At 42.3% G+C, this 19,529-nt stretch overlaps 1 protein-coding gene across 1 annotated transcript in view; it reads right to left on the reverse strand.

Moving 5' to 3' along the window:
• col12a1b (collagen, type XII, alpha 1b) overlaps positions 1–19,529 on the reverse strand; it is a 128,377-nt gene that overhangs the window by 64,915 nt on the left and 43,933 nt on the right. The window contains exons 23-31 of the mRNA XM_069657266.1: positions 16,649–16,778; positions 14,152–14,297; positions 10,098–10,227; positions 9,583–9,719; positions 8,213–8,342; positions 7,643–7,782; positions 5,331–5,463; positions 5,201–5,218; positions 3,637–3,776 (exon numbers count right to left, since the gene is read on the reverse strand). Coding sequence (XP_069513367.1) covers positions 3,637–3,776; positions 5,201–5,218; positions 5,331–5,463; positions 7,643–7,782; positions 8,213–8,342; positions 9,583–9,719; positions 10,098–10,227; positions 14,152–14,297; positions 16,649–16,778 — 1,104 coding nt within the window. The remainder of the gene's footprint in view (positions 1–3,636; positions 3,777–5,200; positions 5,219–5,330; positions 5,464–7,642; positions 7,783–8,212; positions 8,343–9,582; positions 9,720–10,097; positions 10,228–14,151; positions 14,298–16,648; positions 16,779–19,529) is intronic.

Here is a 19,529-nt window from a genome sequence, read left to right on the forward strand (position 1 = left end):
GAGGAGGCCAAACGCAGGACTCGTCTAATGACACAATCAGGCTGCGGGATGCTGTCATGAAGCAAACGTCAAACTCTGGCCCGGGATCTTTTTTGAACTCCTTCAAGCTGTCGTGTCTCAAAAGGTTTAAAAAGAAGAAAGAGAAGTCCATTTCATTTTCATCTTTTGAATCCCCCCCAAACACACACACACTGAATCACTCACTGACAGTGTTGGGGGTAACACGTTACAAAGTAATCCGTTAGAGTACTCTGATTACTTTTTTGTTACGTTACACATTACTTCTGCAAGTCAAGCAATCTGTTTTTTGGTTACTTTTTCATAATCAGTGATCTGTTGGAAAATAAAAAGTATTTCCCTGAAGCTCTGTTTCTTTTTCTCTCCTCCTTCTTGGCAGGTAGCTGAGGAGCAGCAGAAGGTCAACACAGCTGTGTCAGTGCGCATGCGTAGCTAGCTAACTCAGCGAGCGAGCTGTCAGAGAGGACAGCGTTTACTTTGTGGAAATATTCACATTATTCTGAATGTTTGGGTGAAAGAACGAGAACAACATGACGGTGAAATGTAAGCTGTGTCTGGAGGAGAAGTGCTCGTCAGCTGTGAAGAGCTCGACTTCAAACGTGAAGAAGCATCTGCAGCTAAACACAGCTCCACAACACTGGTGGGGCTAAGAGCCTGTGTTGTATTGTTGTCATGGAAACAGCTGTGCCTAATACTGTGTGCCTCTGCCCAGTTCACTTTCAGACTGTTAGCATAATAAAGAGCTGTAGAGGTTATACGGCGTCTGTCATTCCTGTTATTAGGCTGCAGAGTTACAGATTATGGGCCGTGAACGAGGCGATGCAGAGTTGATACATTCAGAGGCAGACGTACAGCAGGCTACATGCCGTCCTGACAGTATAACACACAATGTTTAATTTTTGGTAACGCTAAAGTAATCTAACACTTTACTCAGGATGAAACGCAGTAACGTAGCGAGTATTTCCTTCTGCTTTGCTCCTAATTTTATAGTATTTTTGCAAACACCTGTATTTATTTTACGTGTTCTTTATTTGTATCTCTAATTGTCTTTATAGTTTCTTCCAATCTTCTATATTACCTTTTATTTCGCCCTCTTTTGTAATCTTGTTTTATTGAGTGGAGAGACTTTTTGGACAAGTAAAGTTATTGTTGTGTTTTTCTGCACCGGTTGGTTCCACTTTGACAGATTTTGAATTTAAGACTATTTTTGAGGGTATAAATCGTCTCTAAGAAGTTAAGATTCAGGAGCTTTCAAGTAGGCATTGCTAAATAACTCAAACACTCTTTACTTTGAATAATTTATTTTATAATAATTAAAAAGGATGACACAGTATTTTCCCTTTCACTTATTTCCCTGCTGAGTTCTTTGTCTGTTTTCCATTTAGGAGATCCTGGAAGTGTTTCTCCAGAGAGTGAGAAAACTTCCCATCATATCAAACTTTTCAGTCTTGATTTGTTTCTAAATGTGCACAGGGACTAATATAGCAAACTCTTCTGACAGATTTAAAGCCATCCATCATATCGAGATATTCATGCATTTGTCATCGAGTGGCTGCAGCACGCTGGAGATGTTCCCACTGGTCAGACTGCAGCAGAGACGGGAGCACCGCGCCCCAAAAAACAGTGGAACAAAACCTCCATCTGTTCGACCACTACCAGGAAAAATCCACCCCAAAGAGGAATTCAATCATTGTTGGTGTAATCCTGGACAAACAGATGATACCCAGTGTGTTGTTGGATGTGTTGTGAAGGGAGAGTGGGACGTGTTTTCTGGTAAACCTCAACAGTTCACTGACTGAAGTCAGTTTGGGTGTGAAAAGTCACTCTTTGTTCAGAGTCAGCGGAGTGCTCCAGATTCTGTCTCCTGATACAATGAAGAGCCAAGTGTTATGTGAAAACACTATTAAATGTGACTCCTGCTGCTTGGTTACCTAAGATTTTATGGCTAGGACTTGTGTTAAAAAAAATATTATATTTGGGTAGAATTTAATATATTTTTGTGTTTTATTCTATTTTCAAGAAGACAAAGGTAGAGCTGACAAAGTCATCTTACATTCGGAATGCACAAGGTGACAATTTGACAGCTGTCATTTTGAGTAACACAAAACATCTATCAATAAATACTTTTATTTTAGTTTCATTTCCACCTCTTAGTTGACCTTTTATTTCATTTTATGTTGATTGATTTCTATTTGTCTTACTACACTGTTACTAGACTGAGAGTGCACCTCAAATGTTTCTTTTCTGTCACATTTATCAGCTTTATTCAATATAACGAATTTCTCTTACGGTCCTGTAGTGTATTAGTAAGTTGTGTTGCTTTGCGGCGCAGACACAGGTTTCATGCTCTCTTTGTGTGTTATTTTTTTCTTGCTTAAAGATTCAATATCGAATATTTCAGTTTCGTTCTCTTTGGTGCCTCTAATGGTGATATACGGTAATTGCGGGAGGACACTTCCCTCTTTTACCAGACGTCTACGGTTGGCTCCCTTTGTCACGGTTGTAACTCTTGATTTCCGCTTTCCTTTTCAGACTGTTTGCTTCATCTGAGCGTCAAGTTTGTTTCTTCTTCTTTGGATTTTCACTTCTTGTTGAAGTTGTATCTGTAGTCATCCATCTTTTCTTTGTTTGTTCAGCCATAGTAGATTACTGTTTACTCACAACACTTGGAGAGAGCGGAGAAGCAGCCACTTAGCTCCGCCTACCCTCTCTGGCAGACCAACCACTGCTGGGGAAAACACGTCACTGACTAACGAATTTTGCCACAGACACTCAGTCCATAATAATACTATATACTGCAAATGCAAAGGCTTTCATCAGTGGGCCATAGACTCAGTCACCATTGTGTTACTTCACTTAGCGATAGAGACTTAACAGACATGAAAATCTTCCAGATTATCACTTTATCATCACTCGCCCTAAACCCAAAATACCTCCAAACAACTGATGACAAGCCGCTTCAGGGGACCGGTGTTTCAGCTTAACGAGTGACTTACTCTCTTCCTCTTACAGCGCAACAACGAGCAGCGTTCAAAACATGACTGAGCCTTAGCAGCCGACATGACACGTTTGACAGACAACACTTCAAAGACGTAACAGAAGTTTATTTTGAGCTCGTTATGAGAAACATTCACGAGGACAGCTGCGTATTCTCGTCCTGTTCTCAACAGCTGCTGTAACCACGACAACCTCAGACCAATCAGCTGAAAGTCACCAGTTAACACGGCCACTCGTGAAGCCCAAACCTCTCCATCGCCCCCTGGGGGAGCGGCTGTTTAGGGAGCGCTTGATTTGATATGCAGCAGAGTTTTCTACGGGTGGAGCATTTTAAACGTCAATATCACCGTCAGTCATGTTTTTATGATCGTGGGAAGACAAAATCATGATCTGGATGAATATTTGATTAATTGTGCAAAGCTATTAACTCTTATAGTCTCGTTTATGCACCAGAAACTACTTTAGAGCCATAGTAAAAAAGTGGTTGTTATAGCAATGAGTGAGAGGTTAAAAAACAAACAAAAAAACACTGTGTTATCTATATATGCTGACGACTACTCTGTATTGCTATCAAAAATGTTGCCTGTTTTTCTTAATATTGTACAAGGGAGTTGAACTTACCGTGAGAGTCTCGCCTCCAGTGACAGGTTTGTAGGTGATCTTGTAGTTCTGGACAGGGCCAGGGGCCGCGTCCCATTTCACCGTCAGCGAGGAGATGGTGGCGTTGAAAACCCTCAGGTTACGAGGAGGCTCACGAGGCACTGAGAGCACACAGAAAGATCCAGTAAATAAACAGAAATTAATGTGTACATCTTGTGTTTTATTAGCGATGAGGATGATGATGGTGAGGATGATGATGGAGGATGATGATGATCCCGTAAAACTGGAAGGCTCAATTGTCTGATGAAAGCAGTCAATGAAGCTGTTCGGTGCAGGGCTGGAGTTCAGTCACTTCTCATTCGAATCATTTATGTAAAGAATATTGACTGAGCTGATTTCGATCATTACAATCTGCCCAATAGTGATGTAAAATTAAAACAATTTCCATTTAGCATTTAAGATATATGGATCACAAAAAAACATTCTTGATTTCCTTCAATGAGAAGCTTGCTGACCTCTAACCCTGCAGTAGAGACACTTTTCAATAAAGCAACAACATGCAACAACACTTTGATGACTGGTGGACGCTGATGAAGGATGACGAGATGATACAATGACACGACAACTTGACATAATGTGACTTGATGACAACATGATGAAGGATGGGGATGAATTAAATGATTGACAGTGAAATTAAAACATTCATTCTCATGGATGGATGTCCGTGGAGGATGACGTGACGGTCAACGTTCACACTTTGCATTTAACGCTCTGAATCTACGTTCACACCACAGTCTACTTCACATCCACTGAATCTCAGATAATGTTTCAGTTGTTGGTTTTTAAATTCTCGCTATGGATAAAATGTTTGTTTATGCCACACGACAGAAAACGGAGGATCCTAATGTCTAGTGTTTGTGCTCAATATTAGTTTTTCAGTTCCATGAAACACTCTTAACTGCTGTTTTGTTACAACTTAACTTATTACCAGAGTAAAAGTCTGAGCTGAGGTTGCTTGCATGGCCACAGATTGAATTTGTGAATAAAGAGGCTCGCGAGCAAAGTATTGCAGAGGATTAGCTATAACGGTTCATTTGGAAGCCGCTACAAGATCATGTAACTATCCATCCAGCCATTATCTACACCGCCTATCCTGTTCAGGGTCGCGGGGGGGCTGGAGCCTATCCCAGCTGTCATTGGGCGAGACACCTGGACAGGTCACCTGTCAATCAAAGGGCTGACACACAGAGACAGACAACCTTTCACGCTCATTATGCCAATCACCAATCAGGATCTATCTACATTTATACACAGTTTGCGTCAGGTCAGGGATCGAACCTTCTGATTTAGAAGCGACTGACTCCACCACTGAGCCACAGCCGCCCTACAGGATTAAGACAGCTGTCACCAGTGTTCAATGACTGAGTTCTGAAGTTGCTTGTGGTGTGAACGCACAGTGAAGCACTAAATTGCACACACATGCAGTTAAGAAAGAAACACTGTTGTTCCGTCCTGTATGGTCCATATAATCATTCCACACAAAACCATGACAATGAAAAGGAACACATCCTTCTATCAGACATACCCTCTGCAGATCTCAACACTAGAAAGAGACGTTAAGAAAACAACAAAGTTAATATTTCCATGTGAGTCACATCTCTGAGTGTAGAACATGATGGTCGTGTTGGAGAGTTTAAGTGCGATGGCTTGCTTACGTGTGCGTTCGCTGCCCATCAGGTCCTCACTCTCCGACTCGTCAGGGTAGATGGCGGTGACGGTCACTGAGTACTCGGTGTCGGGGTCCAAGTTTGGGAGGACGTGGGTGGTCTCATCGCTATTTAGGATGGCCTGGTGATGGAGACAGAACAAGGAGAATAAGTAAGTAACTGTCTTTGGGTTGGAGACTCTTTGCAGGTTTTCTTCTGTTACATTGGCAAGCAAGACATCCTCGTTCCACTAAGAATTTATGCCAAGACAGTCTGGAGTGCATTATTGTACCATCCACAGCGTGTAATTTGTCAAGTTTCCAAAAAGTCAAAAAGATCATTGAAGATGTGTTCGGTTGGCTACTGAGTTCAACCTCCATTTCTCATGCTTGGTGCTCATGCCAATGACCCGTGTCCCAATTCAGGGGCTGCATCCTTCTAAGGACGTTTTTGAAGGCCACAGCTGCGTGTCGAAGGCTGTCCCATTTCAAACGCTCCGTCAGACACGACCGACAAATGCGTCCTTCTTTTCTCGGGCCGTGAAGGATCCATTGGTTGCATCCTTTGCAGCGTGAGCTAGTTAGCCAGCTGGATACCTGTTGCTAGGCGACAAGAGCCAGTTTGATGATGCGAGTTAAGGGCGGGAACAGCTGTTGACGTAAACGGGTAATCCACTGTAGCAGACCGTCTCAGTTCAGTTCGGCCTTTGCGTCTACACAGGCTACGAACGACCACGTCCTTCAAAGGATGCAGCCCCCTAATTGAGACACAGCTGTTGTTTGTTTTAGTAATCAATTAAACAATAATGGGTAGCTAATTAGGAAAAGGCCACACCCCCCTCGTGTATGTGACTAACCATGCTGGAGTGTGTTGAATCTGTGTGTTTGTGTGTGGCTGGGAGAGTCATGTGTTCCTCCAGGCTGGATATCTCCTTCACCTGTGCTGCCGGCTGGAGAAGTCTGATTGGTGTGCGGCCCAGAAAGACGCACCAATCAGAGGAAAGTACCCTCTGACTTTTTTATAAATAGATTTTGCTTTTACCACAAAAAAATGGTTTTATGTTGCTTCCCTTTCCCGTCAGGAGCCGGGTCGTAACAAGGAGGTTACGAACTTGTGTTTTTGTTGGAGAAGGTGGAGCCTTAGAGACTCTGCAGCTGGTTCTCATGAATAACTGTGGGTTCGACTTCCTAATTCTTTCAATTAAATTCAGTGTATGTGTCTGTAGGTTCAGATTCTATGCAGTCTACTTGAAATTGTAGTTGATTAAGAAGGACAGTAAGGTTCAGCCTCGGGGACATGATCGTTGTGATTTTTCTGCTGGGTGGGGATGCAGACGTGGAAAATCTTGGAGAGCCAAAATATACGGAGCAGGAAAACAAAGAGAGCTTTATTGTTGCTTCAGCTTCACTGGATGTTTTTGCTTAAGTCTTGGCGTACGCATTAGCTACGTTTTGTGAGGCATGTCAGTTTAAGAGATCTGTGAAACCACAGTGGATCGCTCTTACGATTTTGTTTTTTACATCAGTAATAAGACAAACCTTCGATGACAGAGCTACAGCATGTTTCATTTTGCATTTAAACAGAACCATCTCCAGTTTCATAACCGTAACTTAACCGACCCTCCTCGGAGAGCAGTCCATCTTTAGCACGGCAGGAATTAAGGGAAGCTGGACTGTTTAAATCGGGTTCAAACCCAGTCTTAACAGCACCGAGCATTACTGTTCTTAACCTCAACTCAGAGCTGCATCTGAGTTCAGGCTCCAGTTTGAATCAGAGTTATGAAATCCTGCGAAGCTGCAGGCGAAAAACCTTTACCACTGGCTGGAAGAGGAAACTCCAACCAGATGTTGGTGTCACTGCAGACCGACGCTGCTGTCCAACCAAAGCTCATTTGCATATTTCAAGAGAAAGTTTTGGACCGGATTGTTTATCCAGCTGCTGAAGATGCACATTTTGATAACAAATAAGGAATGTAACTTGGACAAAACAAATCCGGCTACGATCTGGATTCAAGCCGAGATGCCAGATGTTTCGGTCTTAACCAGCAGATGTGAAGGATTTTTCTATGTGCATTTCCTGTTTAGGTGCATTAACTGTGATTTAAAGATGACTTCCTACCTTCCACGTATCGTTTAACAAGAGGAAGTTTACACTGACTGAAATCCTAAGAACAAATCACATTAAACTACAACAACCTTTACAATTTGGCACGCCCAAAATTTATGAAAAAAGGGCTCCTGATTTTAGAAATATAAATCAAAAAATGAACGAAGCGAACTGTAACTTTTAAACACAGTCCCGTGCCATACGGGTCAACTTACAAACTGGAAGTTGGTCTCCCCCCTCTTGGTCCAGCCGATGCGGTAGAGGGCCACATCAGGGGCTCCGTGCTCCCACGTGGCTCTGAACGAGCTCTGTGTCACCTCAGAGAGCTGCAGGTTCTTGGGGGCGGGAACAACATCTGTTCACACGGACCAGAACAAGAGGGAGGAAGGAGTCGGTGAGAAAGAGGAGGGCTGAGAGACGAGGCAACAACGTGTGAAGGCTGCTCTTTTTGTAGGCCAACGTAAGCATGTGTTTTTGGCCTTGTTTGGTTTGTCTGCATGTGTTAATGTGTGTGTATTGATGTGTGCATGTGAGAGTGTGTGCATGTTCTTGTACTGGTATCTTTGGAAGGGTAAGCTAAAGAAAAATCTTTACTGAAATTTTACTTGCTGTGATGGAGGTCACTGTGTTTCATTTGGCCCAAACTTTAGTTTCCTTTTTCCAGGTTTTAATAAACTTGGGAGGAATGAAAGTATGGTCGACACAAGGGACCAAACCAGGGTCAGAAAGGGTCTGACCTGCTGTAAACCAAATACAAAGGTAACACGTGAGAAGCAGGGTCAGACCTGTGATGCCACTTCCGAGCATCAGGGTTCCAGGTCCCTCGTCATAGACCGGGGTGACGGCCACGTCGTACTCAGTCTGGGAGATGAGGCCGGACAGATCCAGGGTGGTGGTGCCACCATCCACTTCAGCCTGCAGGAGACATGTTTACCTTCACTGTGACGGCTTATCCTTTACTTTTGTCTACATAAACATATAAAGCATTTATAATCTGAATAATTAATTCTAATCTGAATTATTTAAAATTTAAAATCAGTTACAGTCATAACCACCCTGCTTTTTCAAACAGTGTCATACTTTCGTTGTGCCACATCGCGCGTCCCCTATACAGAGGCTAGAGTCCTCGATGCGGCGGCCCCAGGTTCCACTCCCACCCTCGGCCCTTTGTCGCATATCTTTCCCAATCTCTCTTCCCCTGTTTCCGACACTATCCACGGTCCTCTCTATAAATAAACGCATTAAAAGGCCAAAATATAAATAAAAAAGAGACATGTCTCCTCTGTTAAGTTTTCCATTTCGGGGAAGAGTGAAACAAAGTAAGCAGCAGTGGAGAAAAAACCTCAGTGACGAGCGGGCATTAATCCAACGTTCTTCTACAGACACAGGAAGCCTTCAGCAGGAATCCTTAAGAGGAGTTGATCTGCCGCTGTCATCCATCAGAGCTTCCTGGACACGCCACGCAGGTGTCTGTCGACCGTACCTTCGGCTGCAGATTTATCCCGGACTGTTTGTCCTCCGCTGACATCCAAGTGAGAAAATTATGAGCACGCAGTGACGCTGCGCTGACGGCTGGAGCCGCGCTCCTCTGCCAGCAGACTGCTCTCCTCACAAACATCAGCCAACATGAAAGGAGCTGCTCGACTCGGTCACTTTCCCATAACAAAGATATCACTGCTGAGTAGAGCTTCACCCTTATAAAGCTCTCAGTGGAGTTTTATCATTAAGAGACACTTTTGAATGACCTTACAAGCAACACAAACACTTTCAGACTGGTTTTGGAGCCACTGAGGAAAAACAACTGCTATCAGCCAACAGAGAGGGTCACAGGTGCACATCACTGCACGCTAAAATCAAACTGTAATAGCTGCAACCGATGGAGATATTTCTCTAATAAAAAACGTATAAAATGTTGTAAAATAGGAGGAAAATGTCCATCAGGTTCTCAGAGAAAGAGACTTGACTCCGACTGCACCTTAAAAGCTAAATTATCGTCGAAAAAACGACTTCACCACCTGTCAGATAGTTTTTACAATCAACAGGATTCTGTGCTTTTTACGTCTGTAACCACAGGAGCCAGAACCGGCAGTGTTTTTTAAATCATACACTCATCCTGTATTGGATGAACAACTGAAAGACAAAACCTCAGTGTTACCTCCTTCAGGTCTCCTTCCTCTGGTTTATAGTTGATGATGTACTTGCGGACGGCTCCCGGAGCTGCGTCCCAGTTGAGCCTCATGGCGCTGTGAGTAATATCAGTGATTCTCAGGACTCCTGCAGGAGGCACGGGCACTGAGGGAGGACGGGGAGAAGACATCCATTAAAGCTTCTACCGATCCCAGCATCACTGTCGATATTTTTGCGATGACATTACAAGATTCTGAAGGATATGTTGGAGTCAGAACAAACTGGATAGCAGCTCTGTTTTTAAGTGTGTCTGTTTTCTATCTATAAGCTCAAATCCAAAATATAAACTCGCATGAGAGAGATGTTATCCAGCTCTTATAAAATGAAGACTGACATGGAAATAAAACCCGACTAAGTTCTGTTTAAGTCCTTACCTAAAGGGAACAAAACTTATCCTAGACACAAACATGAACATGGTACGATTGATCTGCCAAAGCTAAAACTCTACAGCCTGCAGTGTAGAAGCAGTGAAGGTGTACATACAGGTGACTCCGGTCCCCTCCAGAGGGTCGCTGGCAGCTTCTCCATACAGGGCATAAAGTCTGATATTGTAAGCTGTGTCGGGTGTCAGCTTCTCCAGCTGGACGTTATTTACGTCTCCTCCAACACGTAGCTACAGAGGGATAAAGGGGGAGAGAAGAACAATAAAGGGAGGGGAGGGGGTAAAAGATGAGAGACAGGATTTCTCAAGTGTTTTCAGGGTTTTTTTGTTCATGTTTTTTCAGTCCAGTGTAACAAACTTGCACCAAACTTGCCAGCGTAACAACTGTGAGCTCTGAGGCTTCAACAAACACTGAAAATGTGACAATAATGCTAAAGATGTAATGTCAATGGCAGCCCGAACAAATGTTTCTGCATATTTGAGCCTAATTTATCACCTTCAGTGTGCCGTGTGGTGGAAAGTATTGACACTTATTTTAGTCTGGGGATGTTTTTTACACTGGTTTGGGCCTCTTAGCTCCAGTGAAAGCTAATCTGGATGCAACAGGATAGCATCCATCTTTACACCGACTCCCTGTGTGTCAGAGAATTTAAAATACAACTGTTGGTTTATAAAATGCTGAACTGACAGGTCTGCTTTCTGTCCCCAGAGTCAGAGCCAAACGTGGAGAAGCAGTGTTTAGTTTTTATGCTCCATGTGTCTGGAACAAACTCCCAGAAAAGGTGCAGGTCAGCTGAAACACTCAATACTTTTAAATCAAGGCAGAAGACTCCCCCCCTTTTACACTGCCACTTCAAGGCGTGATTATTTCGCCTCTGTTACGCCTCGTGAAATGCACGGAGGTAGAATGGTGGGGCGAAGTCGTTCCACCTCTGAGCCGGCATTGGAGGTAGTAACAGAGGCGAAACAGCGTCCGTGTAAACGGCAGAGCCAGCAGGGCGGAACAGCGCTGTGTGTGCATATGAAGCACGCACTGTTTGCTTATTCCCCGCACATGCTTTGCTTCCATAGCGCCGTAGCGCTATTTAAAAACTCACGCTGGGATGGCTTGATGCCGACGTTACTTGGTCCAATGTAATGTGGTGGAATTGCAATGTAAAAAATAACCTAATTTTTCTCACACTGGTGCTCTGTGCAGGCCCTCATACAGCCTCTGCCTGAAACAGTTCTGTCCCTTTAAGAAACCAAGCCCGCTTTCTTCTGATTGGCCGGCTCTCTGAAGCCTGCAGAGGCTGCACTTTGTGACGTCACAAAAAAAACCCCGCAGCCTGCAGACTGAGCTGAGAAGCCTGGGGTTTACGCCAACATACTTTGACCTACAGATCTAAAACTTCACCCACGTTTAGTCTGGACATCCAACACTGTAACATTATATATATATATATATATATATATATATATATATATATATATATATATATATATATATATATGTCTTAAAATGTGAAAGAGCATAATACCCTCTCTTTAATAAACTTGCCTTAGACAAAGTAGCTTCAAATCTTGTGTTAGCATTTAGTATTTGTCCCTTTCCTGTTAAACATGACGATGCCTTTAAGCATTGGGGCACAAAGCCGGGTCCATAAACAAATCGTTATTCCAGTTTGGAATGGAAGATCGTGACTGGTTTGCACAGAGCCCTGACCTCATCCCAATCTAACACCTATGGGAGGAAGTGCAAGGGAGACTACGAGCCAGACCTGATCATCCAAAAACAATGCTCTTGTGGCTAAACGGAAACAGGTCTCTGCAGCCAGGTTATAAAATCTGATGGAAAGACTAATATCAGAGGAGAGTGGTCTGTTTTTGCAGCACATAAATGCATGTGGTTTTGGTTGTTGGGTGTCCACACACTTTTTGCAAGTGTATAAATAAGATTATTGCTGAGCATTTTCCAAATTATAGCATCAATTCTGTTTGATTATCACGTTGTGCCAAATACAAACTATAATTTTAATCAGTATTCTTGTCAAATGATTAATGTCAATAAATAATCCAGTGCACCGCTTCATTCTGAGGTCCTGATTCCCACTTGCAGGTTTCCAGGAAAAACCACCTCACTCTACTCTAAGACATCCATCACTTACATTTTCCTCTGCTGTATAATTGCACATGCGGATTAACACCACAGAGCCGAATAGCATCTGTTCTGTTTATATCATTCTGATGACTTCACACCATGAGCTAATCTTTCCTATTACCCAGCGTGTCTGAGGGCTCTGCTTTTTGTAGGCCTGGCCTGAGCCGCACGCGTTAAGCCCACTTCCTGTTCTGCAGAGTGATCATCATCGTATCGCCATCTGGAAGCAGTAAGCAGCACGAGCAGAAGCCCGCTCTTATAAAACTAAAGTGGAAATGCTGAGCACAGAAATTAACATGTGTGTGTTATTCTTGGTGTTTTAGTGTACTTGTATTGCTGATAATGTGGGGACCATTAATATTTTACACGATGGAGACCCACCTACCATTTGGGGACACAATGCTTGTTGCCCCTCCCTCTGTTTCCTCTTTATACTTCCTATGAAGACTCCCATCAGTTTCCACTCATTTACAAGCACAGGTATGTGTTGATGCTTTATTACTAAGTACACTGTGTATTTGAATAAAGGGTTACACTTGAATTAACCCAAACTAATAGTTTGCTGGCACAGTTAACAGGGCAATCGATTAGCATGAGCCTAGCAATTAGCAAGCCAACATTAACTTACAGTTTGTTCATTTGACGTAACCTTAGCAAAACGTGGCTACATGAAAAACAACATTAAGTTACTGGAAATACGGCTCATTAAGCATTAGCAGGACTTGATGCTTTAACTTGACATTAGTTAATGTTTTTTAGGTAGTTAGCCTGTGTTAGGTTAGATAGTTAATCTTACATTTTCTTGTCTTGCTTTAGTTTTGTTCTAGTTTGCCCAGTTTATTGCTTTAATTAACCTAACATAAATATACTAACATTAGTTAGTTAGTTAGTTAGTTAGCTAGGCAGGTAGCTAGTTAGTTTGGTACCTAGTTAGCTAGTTAGCCAGTAAGTTAGTTAGTTAGTTAGTTAGTCAGGGTATGAAGCTAGCAAAACATTAGGGTCTGACTATCACTGTACCTGTACTGCAACCTCAGCTAACAGGGCTAGACTTTAACCATAGCTACCAGGGTGAGAAGTTAACATGGCATTTGCAAGTTATGTTAGTTAGTTAGTTAGTTAGTTCGTATGTTGGTTCGTTAGTTAGTTAGGGTATGAAGCTAACAAAACATTAGAGGGTTAACGACAGGCTAACAAGGCATGACATTAACATGAAATTAGTTTAGTTCATTCTTTTTAGGTAGTTGAAATAATAAAAGTTGTTAAGTTATAATTTGATGATTATGCTAGTTCACTTAATTACAAAATTAACCTATTTAGTACTTAGTTTAGTACATCAGCTAACAGGGCAAAACTTGTTGTACCTCAGCTAACAGGGCGACATTTGTAAGTCATCTTAGTGAGTAAAGCTAACTAAACATCTGGGTCTGACTGTTAACTGTTCTTGTACTCGACCTCGGTTAACAGGGCGAGACGCCAACATGACATTTGTAAGGGTCTCACTGTTAACTCTAATTATAATACCAGCTAACAAGGCATGACACTAACATGAAATCAGTTAGTTTAGTTAATTTTTTTAAATAACTAAAAGAATAAAAGTTGTTTGTTACATTTTTAAGATTAAGCTAGTTCACGTAAATACAAGAATTAAACCCTTTTGTACTTTTGTACATCAGCTAACGGTGAGAAGCAACATGAAATGTGTAAGTTATTTTAGTTCATTAGTTAGTTTATTGTTAAAGGTAATTACTTCAGTTTAGAAGAACTAAACCACCGGTGAACTCAATCTTATCCAAGCTGAGCCTCCAAGAAGAAAAAGGGAAACGTATATTTTATCATCAGTAGCAATTAGCATAGCTACCACCTCCTCCGTGTTATAGTAGCTGTACATTTGTACAAAGGGGGGACAGAATTTCATTAACATTTTTCACTAAGCAGATATCTCTTTGTAACGTTTAAACTACTTCTAATGTTAGAAACAAATCAAAAAGTTGGAATTGAAGGCAGCGCTACTTTACCTCCTTATCCAGCTCAGGCTCAGAGGCGTTGATGGATCTGTAAAGAAGCATGTAGCCTGTGGCACCGTCCGCCTTCTCCCATCTGACCCTCATGGTGGTGGAGGACTCATCGTAAACGTTCATGTTCTGCACTGCTGACAGGGGCACTACGAGGACACAAACACACTCTCAGTGAAACAGCAGGAATATTTACCTTTATGTCTTTCAGTATATTCAGAGAGGTCAAAGGCTGGAAAACCCTTTATATTTGCTGCTTTAATGATTAAAAACCTGCTTTCATTTCATTTAAAGTCTGAAGCAAACTAAAAGCAACGATTGGAGACTCTTCGGATCAAATGGCCGACGATGTTTTTTCGATAGCTGGTATTTGAAGGAGGTTTAGGCATAGAAAAAAGATAATGACAAAAAGGCGAGCAACATCAAGGTCTTTTTTTAGAAAACCTCAGGATGTCCCAAAGATATCATAAAGTTCAGTGCTTTTGTCTGCAAAATATTTGGTATCACATGTCCATTGAAGGTTTCTGGTTTTTAAAGAAACGTGTGTGTGAGTTTTCGTTCATTTTTCAGTTCTTTTATGGTTTGACTGGATTAAATACTAACCCTTTTTTTTTCGCCATTAAACGTGCTTGGTCCTCTTCTGCTCATCCTCTACATCCTCCCCCTCTCTAACATCATACGCAAACATGGTCTCCATTAACCACTGCTACGCCAACGACGTCAAGATTTACATCTCCACCAAATCCATCACCACAGGAACCCCCTCCACTCTGACCGACTGCCTCACTCAAATAAAAACAAGCCAACTTCCTCCAACTCAACTGTGACAAATCTGAGATAATGATCATCGCCCCCCTCACTAAAACCATCCACAACTTCTGCCTGACCATTGACGAATCCACTCTGTCTCCATCACAGCACATCCGCAAAGTCAACAACTCTCAACAGCAACCTCAGCTTTGAACAACACGGCAATCAAATCACCAGGACTCCCTTTTTCCACCTCAAAAACATCACTCTCTTTCTCTGCTGCCGACACGCTGATCCATGCTTTCATCACATCCAGAATCAACTACTGTAACAGCATTCTATAGTTCATCCTCCAAAGTCCTCAATAAACTCCAATACATCCAGAACTCTGCTGCCCGCCTCCTCACCCACTCCCACGAACACATCACCCCTGTCCTCCAGAACCTCCACTGGCCCCTTCATACCTCACAGACCTGCTCCACCGCCACACTCCCTCCCGCAGCCTCTGCTCCTCTGATGCAAACCTCCTCTCTCCACCCTTCAGAACCAAGCACCGGACCTGGGGCGACAGAGCTTTCCTCTGGAACTCTGTACCCCAACACATCCGAGACTGCACCGACCTGACCTCCTTCAAATCACTGATCAAGATCCACGTTTTTAGAACCGCTTTTAACCTCTGATTTTATTTTCATTATTTTAATTGTCTGTTTTCCTCTTATTGTGTTTCTTCTGTTCTTATTTTGTTATTAGTCGTTTTAAAATGTTAAGTGCCTTGTGCTTGTGAGTGTTCAGCTTCGGGATAGCAATTTAATTTTTATCGAGGAACAGGATGTATCATTTTGAGCAGCCATCAACACTTTTTGGCCTTTTCGGACTGGTTTGCACATGAACTCCAATCTGCTCACTGTTTAAGCACTTTACCAGATCAATAGAGGACACCTCCCTCCCAAACCCGCAGCATCAGCCTTACAGACGTGATGTTCGTCCACACTGACAGACTGCAGACTGTTGTCAGAGGGAAATTATGACCTAACTGAGCGTTAGCTTACAAAAAGCCACAGTGATCGAGTGGCTGCTGATTCCATCCAAGAGGACGACAACAATCACTTTCTGTTCTTGACAGTGGGATTAGGCTCTTTGTAAAAATCAGTAACACATTTCAGAACAAATAAATCGAACATTAAAGGACAAATGAGCAAATAAAAGCACTTAACACATTGTTAAACTGCTTCAGTTTATTTGAGATATATTTAAAGAGCGCAGCCTTCAAGAAAAGCTTTTTAACTCCGTCTTCATGGCTCAAAGTGATTCCCACTTCACCCATTACAGATAACCATCATCTTACAGCACTGCATCATGGGATGTTGTTTGTGTTAAGTGGTTTTTCCGCCTAAGATCAGAAGCTAAATATACTTTGTATAAACAGATGTTGGAGCACAGCTGAAGCCAGAGTAAAAAGCAAGTGAACAAGTTGCATTAATGGCTGTGAAAGAGGAAAACTGAGCACGGTTATCTGTTTGTTTATGTTGAAATGGAAGTAACCAGACGTTTTCCCAAAGCCTTTATGCTATCGGTCTTTAAAGCTTCACTTTCATCCTGTTATCACATCAGAGGGCAATCGCAGTGGTGTGAAAAGAACAGGGCAACTTAAGGTTTACTTAAACTATAAGGCTAAGAGGCAGCGATTTATGACGTTCCAGGGAAAAAAGAGGAAGAAAAAGGTAAAGAAGTGCAAAGGAAACAGACTTACAGGTGGTCTCTGTGCCCTTCAGCGGCTCGCTGCTCATCTCGCCAGCCACAGCGTAAACATTGACCAGGTACTCGGTCAGAGGGGTCAGGCCTTCCAGCACTGCTGTGGTCACCGACCCGTCGACCACCAGCTGAAAAGATAAAGGACAGATCATCATACTGTGGCCAGAAATGTTCCACTCTGGCTCAATTCAAACAGGAAATAACAACAACAAAGCCAACATAAATTCTTCTTTACAGGTGTGTGCAGTCAAAAACTCTTCACTATGAAGGAGCCAAAGACTCCCACACCCTGCCAACTCTTAATCCAATCTGACTTAAGGCTGCAGAAGTCAACAAATGTCAAAAATACTGTATATCAAGGGGTGCATACACATGTATGGAAGCCCTAAGCGGACACGCATCCATACATTTAATATACCCCGTTTTACCGTGATAACGAGGAATAATATCTGGGCTTAACGTCGCTGGTTGTCCTGTGATGAGAAGCTAATCTCCAGTTGTCTCAACATCTGGCTTATTTTTTAACTCTAGATAGCAACACTGGTTTTCCCATTGAAACAGATTCATTTATCTCATCATCTCGACATAACAAAGCTGGTTTTCTTGTGATAACAGGATCATTTTCTGTCGATGTAGAAAACAGAACAGGCTGGTCGCTGTGATATCACAGAGCAGGACATGCCATGCTGCCATCGCCCACACTGATGAGGTAAGTTAAGCCTGTTTCTGTGTTTGTTTCGCAGCTCTGATACGAGTTATGATCATCTGAAGCTACGGTGGTGCAGCGTTGCCATCTCGAGATAACAAGATAAATAAGTCGAGATCTCGAGAAAACAACTTGTAAATAAAATGTATGGATGCATGTCCGCTCAGGGCTTCCGTACATATTGTCCAACAGTAACAACAGTATCCAAGGAAAAGGCAAATTGGTCACATATGATTTAAAAACCTTCGATAAAGGTCTGTGAAAGAGGCAGAATCTGTTTGAACGTTGTTCAGGATCAAAGCTGTGGGTATACTTGGATTAACTGTCTAATAATTGAATGATAAAGACTCTTGACTGTGGATAGCGTTCATATATTTAACATCTCCAAATAAAAACGGCTGACGGTATACAGTGTGGATTTTAAAGAGTGACGGACGTTTTTGAAAGAGAAGTGGCTGCTGAGTGGGACCTTCATGTTTTTGAGTTGGAACCAAAAGACTTAAATATGGAAGTTTACAAACAGCCAAATGAAACCAACATTTTCTGTTTGAATAAATACAAATGGAGACAAACAGATGCGTATTTAATCTCAATACTTTTCTGTACAGAAATACATTAATATTTATTTAAAGCTAGAATCATACGTCTGGTAGGTTTATGTTGTTCTCGTCTTTGTTTTGATTTAACTGCAACATTTCCACTTAAACGGCCTTTTATTCAAACAAAAGCATAAATTTGACTCAACCACATGAACAACACAACATAAATGTCACATCATGAGATTAACAAACAAAAGCCGGCTGTTTGTCAGCTAATGATTATGTAAGTTTAATTTCTAACAAAGCAGAAGGTTTGGATGCAAACGGCTCGTCTGATCTTTCTTGGCGATCAGTTCATCAGCATCTATCAATCACTGATTGGTGACGGTCCAGGTTCTGGTTTTTTCACCTTTAGATGATTATAGTCTGCTAAGCCCAAACTGACATGCTGCATTCATGCGCTGGTGGGAAAGTCCTGATGAAGGATGTCCAAGTTGGCGGCAGAACAGTGTCACATTCCTGTTCTATTCTGCTGGAAAATTAAACCCAGAGGGGAAATGACAAACAAACACAAAGAGGCTGCAGCTTCTCGAGCTCCGTATCTTCTATCCAATTATTGATGTCTGTTATTGCTTACGTTCAACCTGTTTCCAATGCAAAACAAAAAAGGATTTTCTGAAATCAAGTTCAGTTTTAGAAACGTCGTATGAAAGAGCCAAGATTTGATCAAACTAACTCGAGGTTCCCAAGCTCACTTGAGGTGGATTTTGCCATTAAAAAAGACTTATTGTGCTAAATGGGATATAAAAACTTCTGATGAAACTCTGCTTTGAAACCAGGAGATTATTCGCTCCAATCAATGTGATGGAAACAAACATTAATTGCATTTTCTGCCTCCATTTATAGGGAGGACAGTGGACAGTGCTGGAAACGGGGGAAGAGAGAACGGGGGACAATGCACGGCGAAGTGTCGAGGGCAGGAGCCAAACGCGGGGCTACCGCATCGAGGACTGCAGCCGAACCAACGCCCAAACTATTCTGTTTGAACATTTAAAGCAGCAGCACATTTGGGACTTGGAGGTGACTCGGGCCTGAAGACCTTCCTCAGACTTGCAAAACTATGACTTTGTCCAACCTCTGAGGTGTAAACTGGAGGTATTTACAAGGTTTAAAAACCACCCAAGACGTCCTTTAAGAAGGTTGTAGGTTTTACTCAAAGCTATCCAGATAACTTCTTGAACTATCTTGGGTCTATTTATTGTAACTGTTCTATTCCCTCCTTTTGTATACTGCAGGTTTGTAGTAATAAGTGTCGTGATTTGGCTTCAAAGCAGACCCTCGATGTAATTTAGGATCCACTTTCTTCTTGCGCTGGCTGTAAATCACTGTTAATATGACCTGCACTAAATACCCAGCATGTAAATCCCCCTCTCATGTTGTTGTGTTCGTATGTGCTCTGAAGTCCGGTGTAAACAGCTGAAAGAGGAGTGCGAGGCCATATGGGGAGACGTCTCGACCCGGTGTGAGGTCTATAATGTTAAACTAAGTGGATCCAGAGGAAACTCTGCTTGATTTCAGACCATTATAATCACACAAGGCTCCGTCTGACAAGGGCCAATAAAAGCACAAAGGAT

The sequence above is a fragment of the Semicossyphus pulcher genome, unplaced genomic scaffold (genome assembly GCF_022749685.1).
Source record: "Semicossyphus pulcher isolate SPU_LCO1_2020_fin unplaced genomic scaffold, fSemPul1.0.p SCAF_11, whole genome shotgun sequence".
Taxonomy (NCBI): Eukaryota; Metazoa; Chordata; class Actinopteri; order Labriformes; family Labridae; genus Semicossyphus; species Semicossyphus pulcher.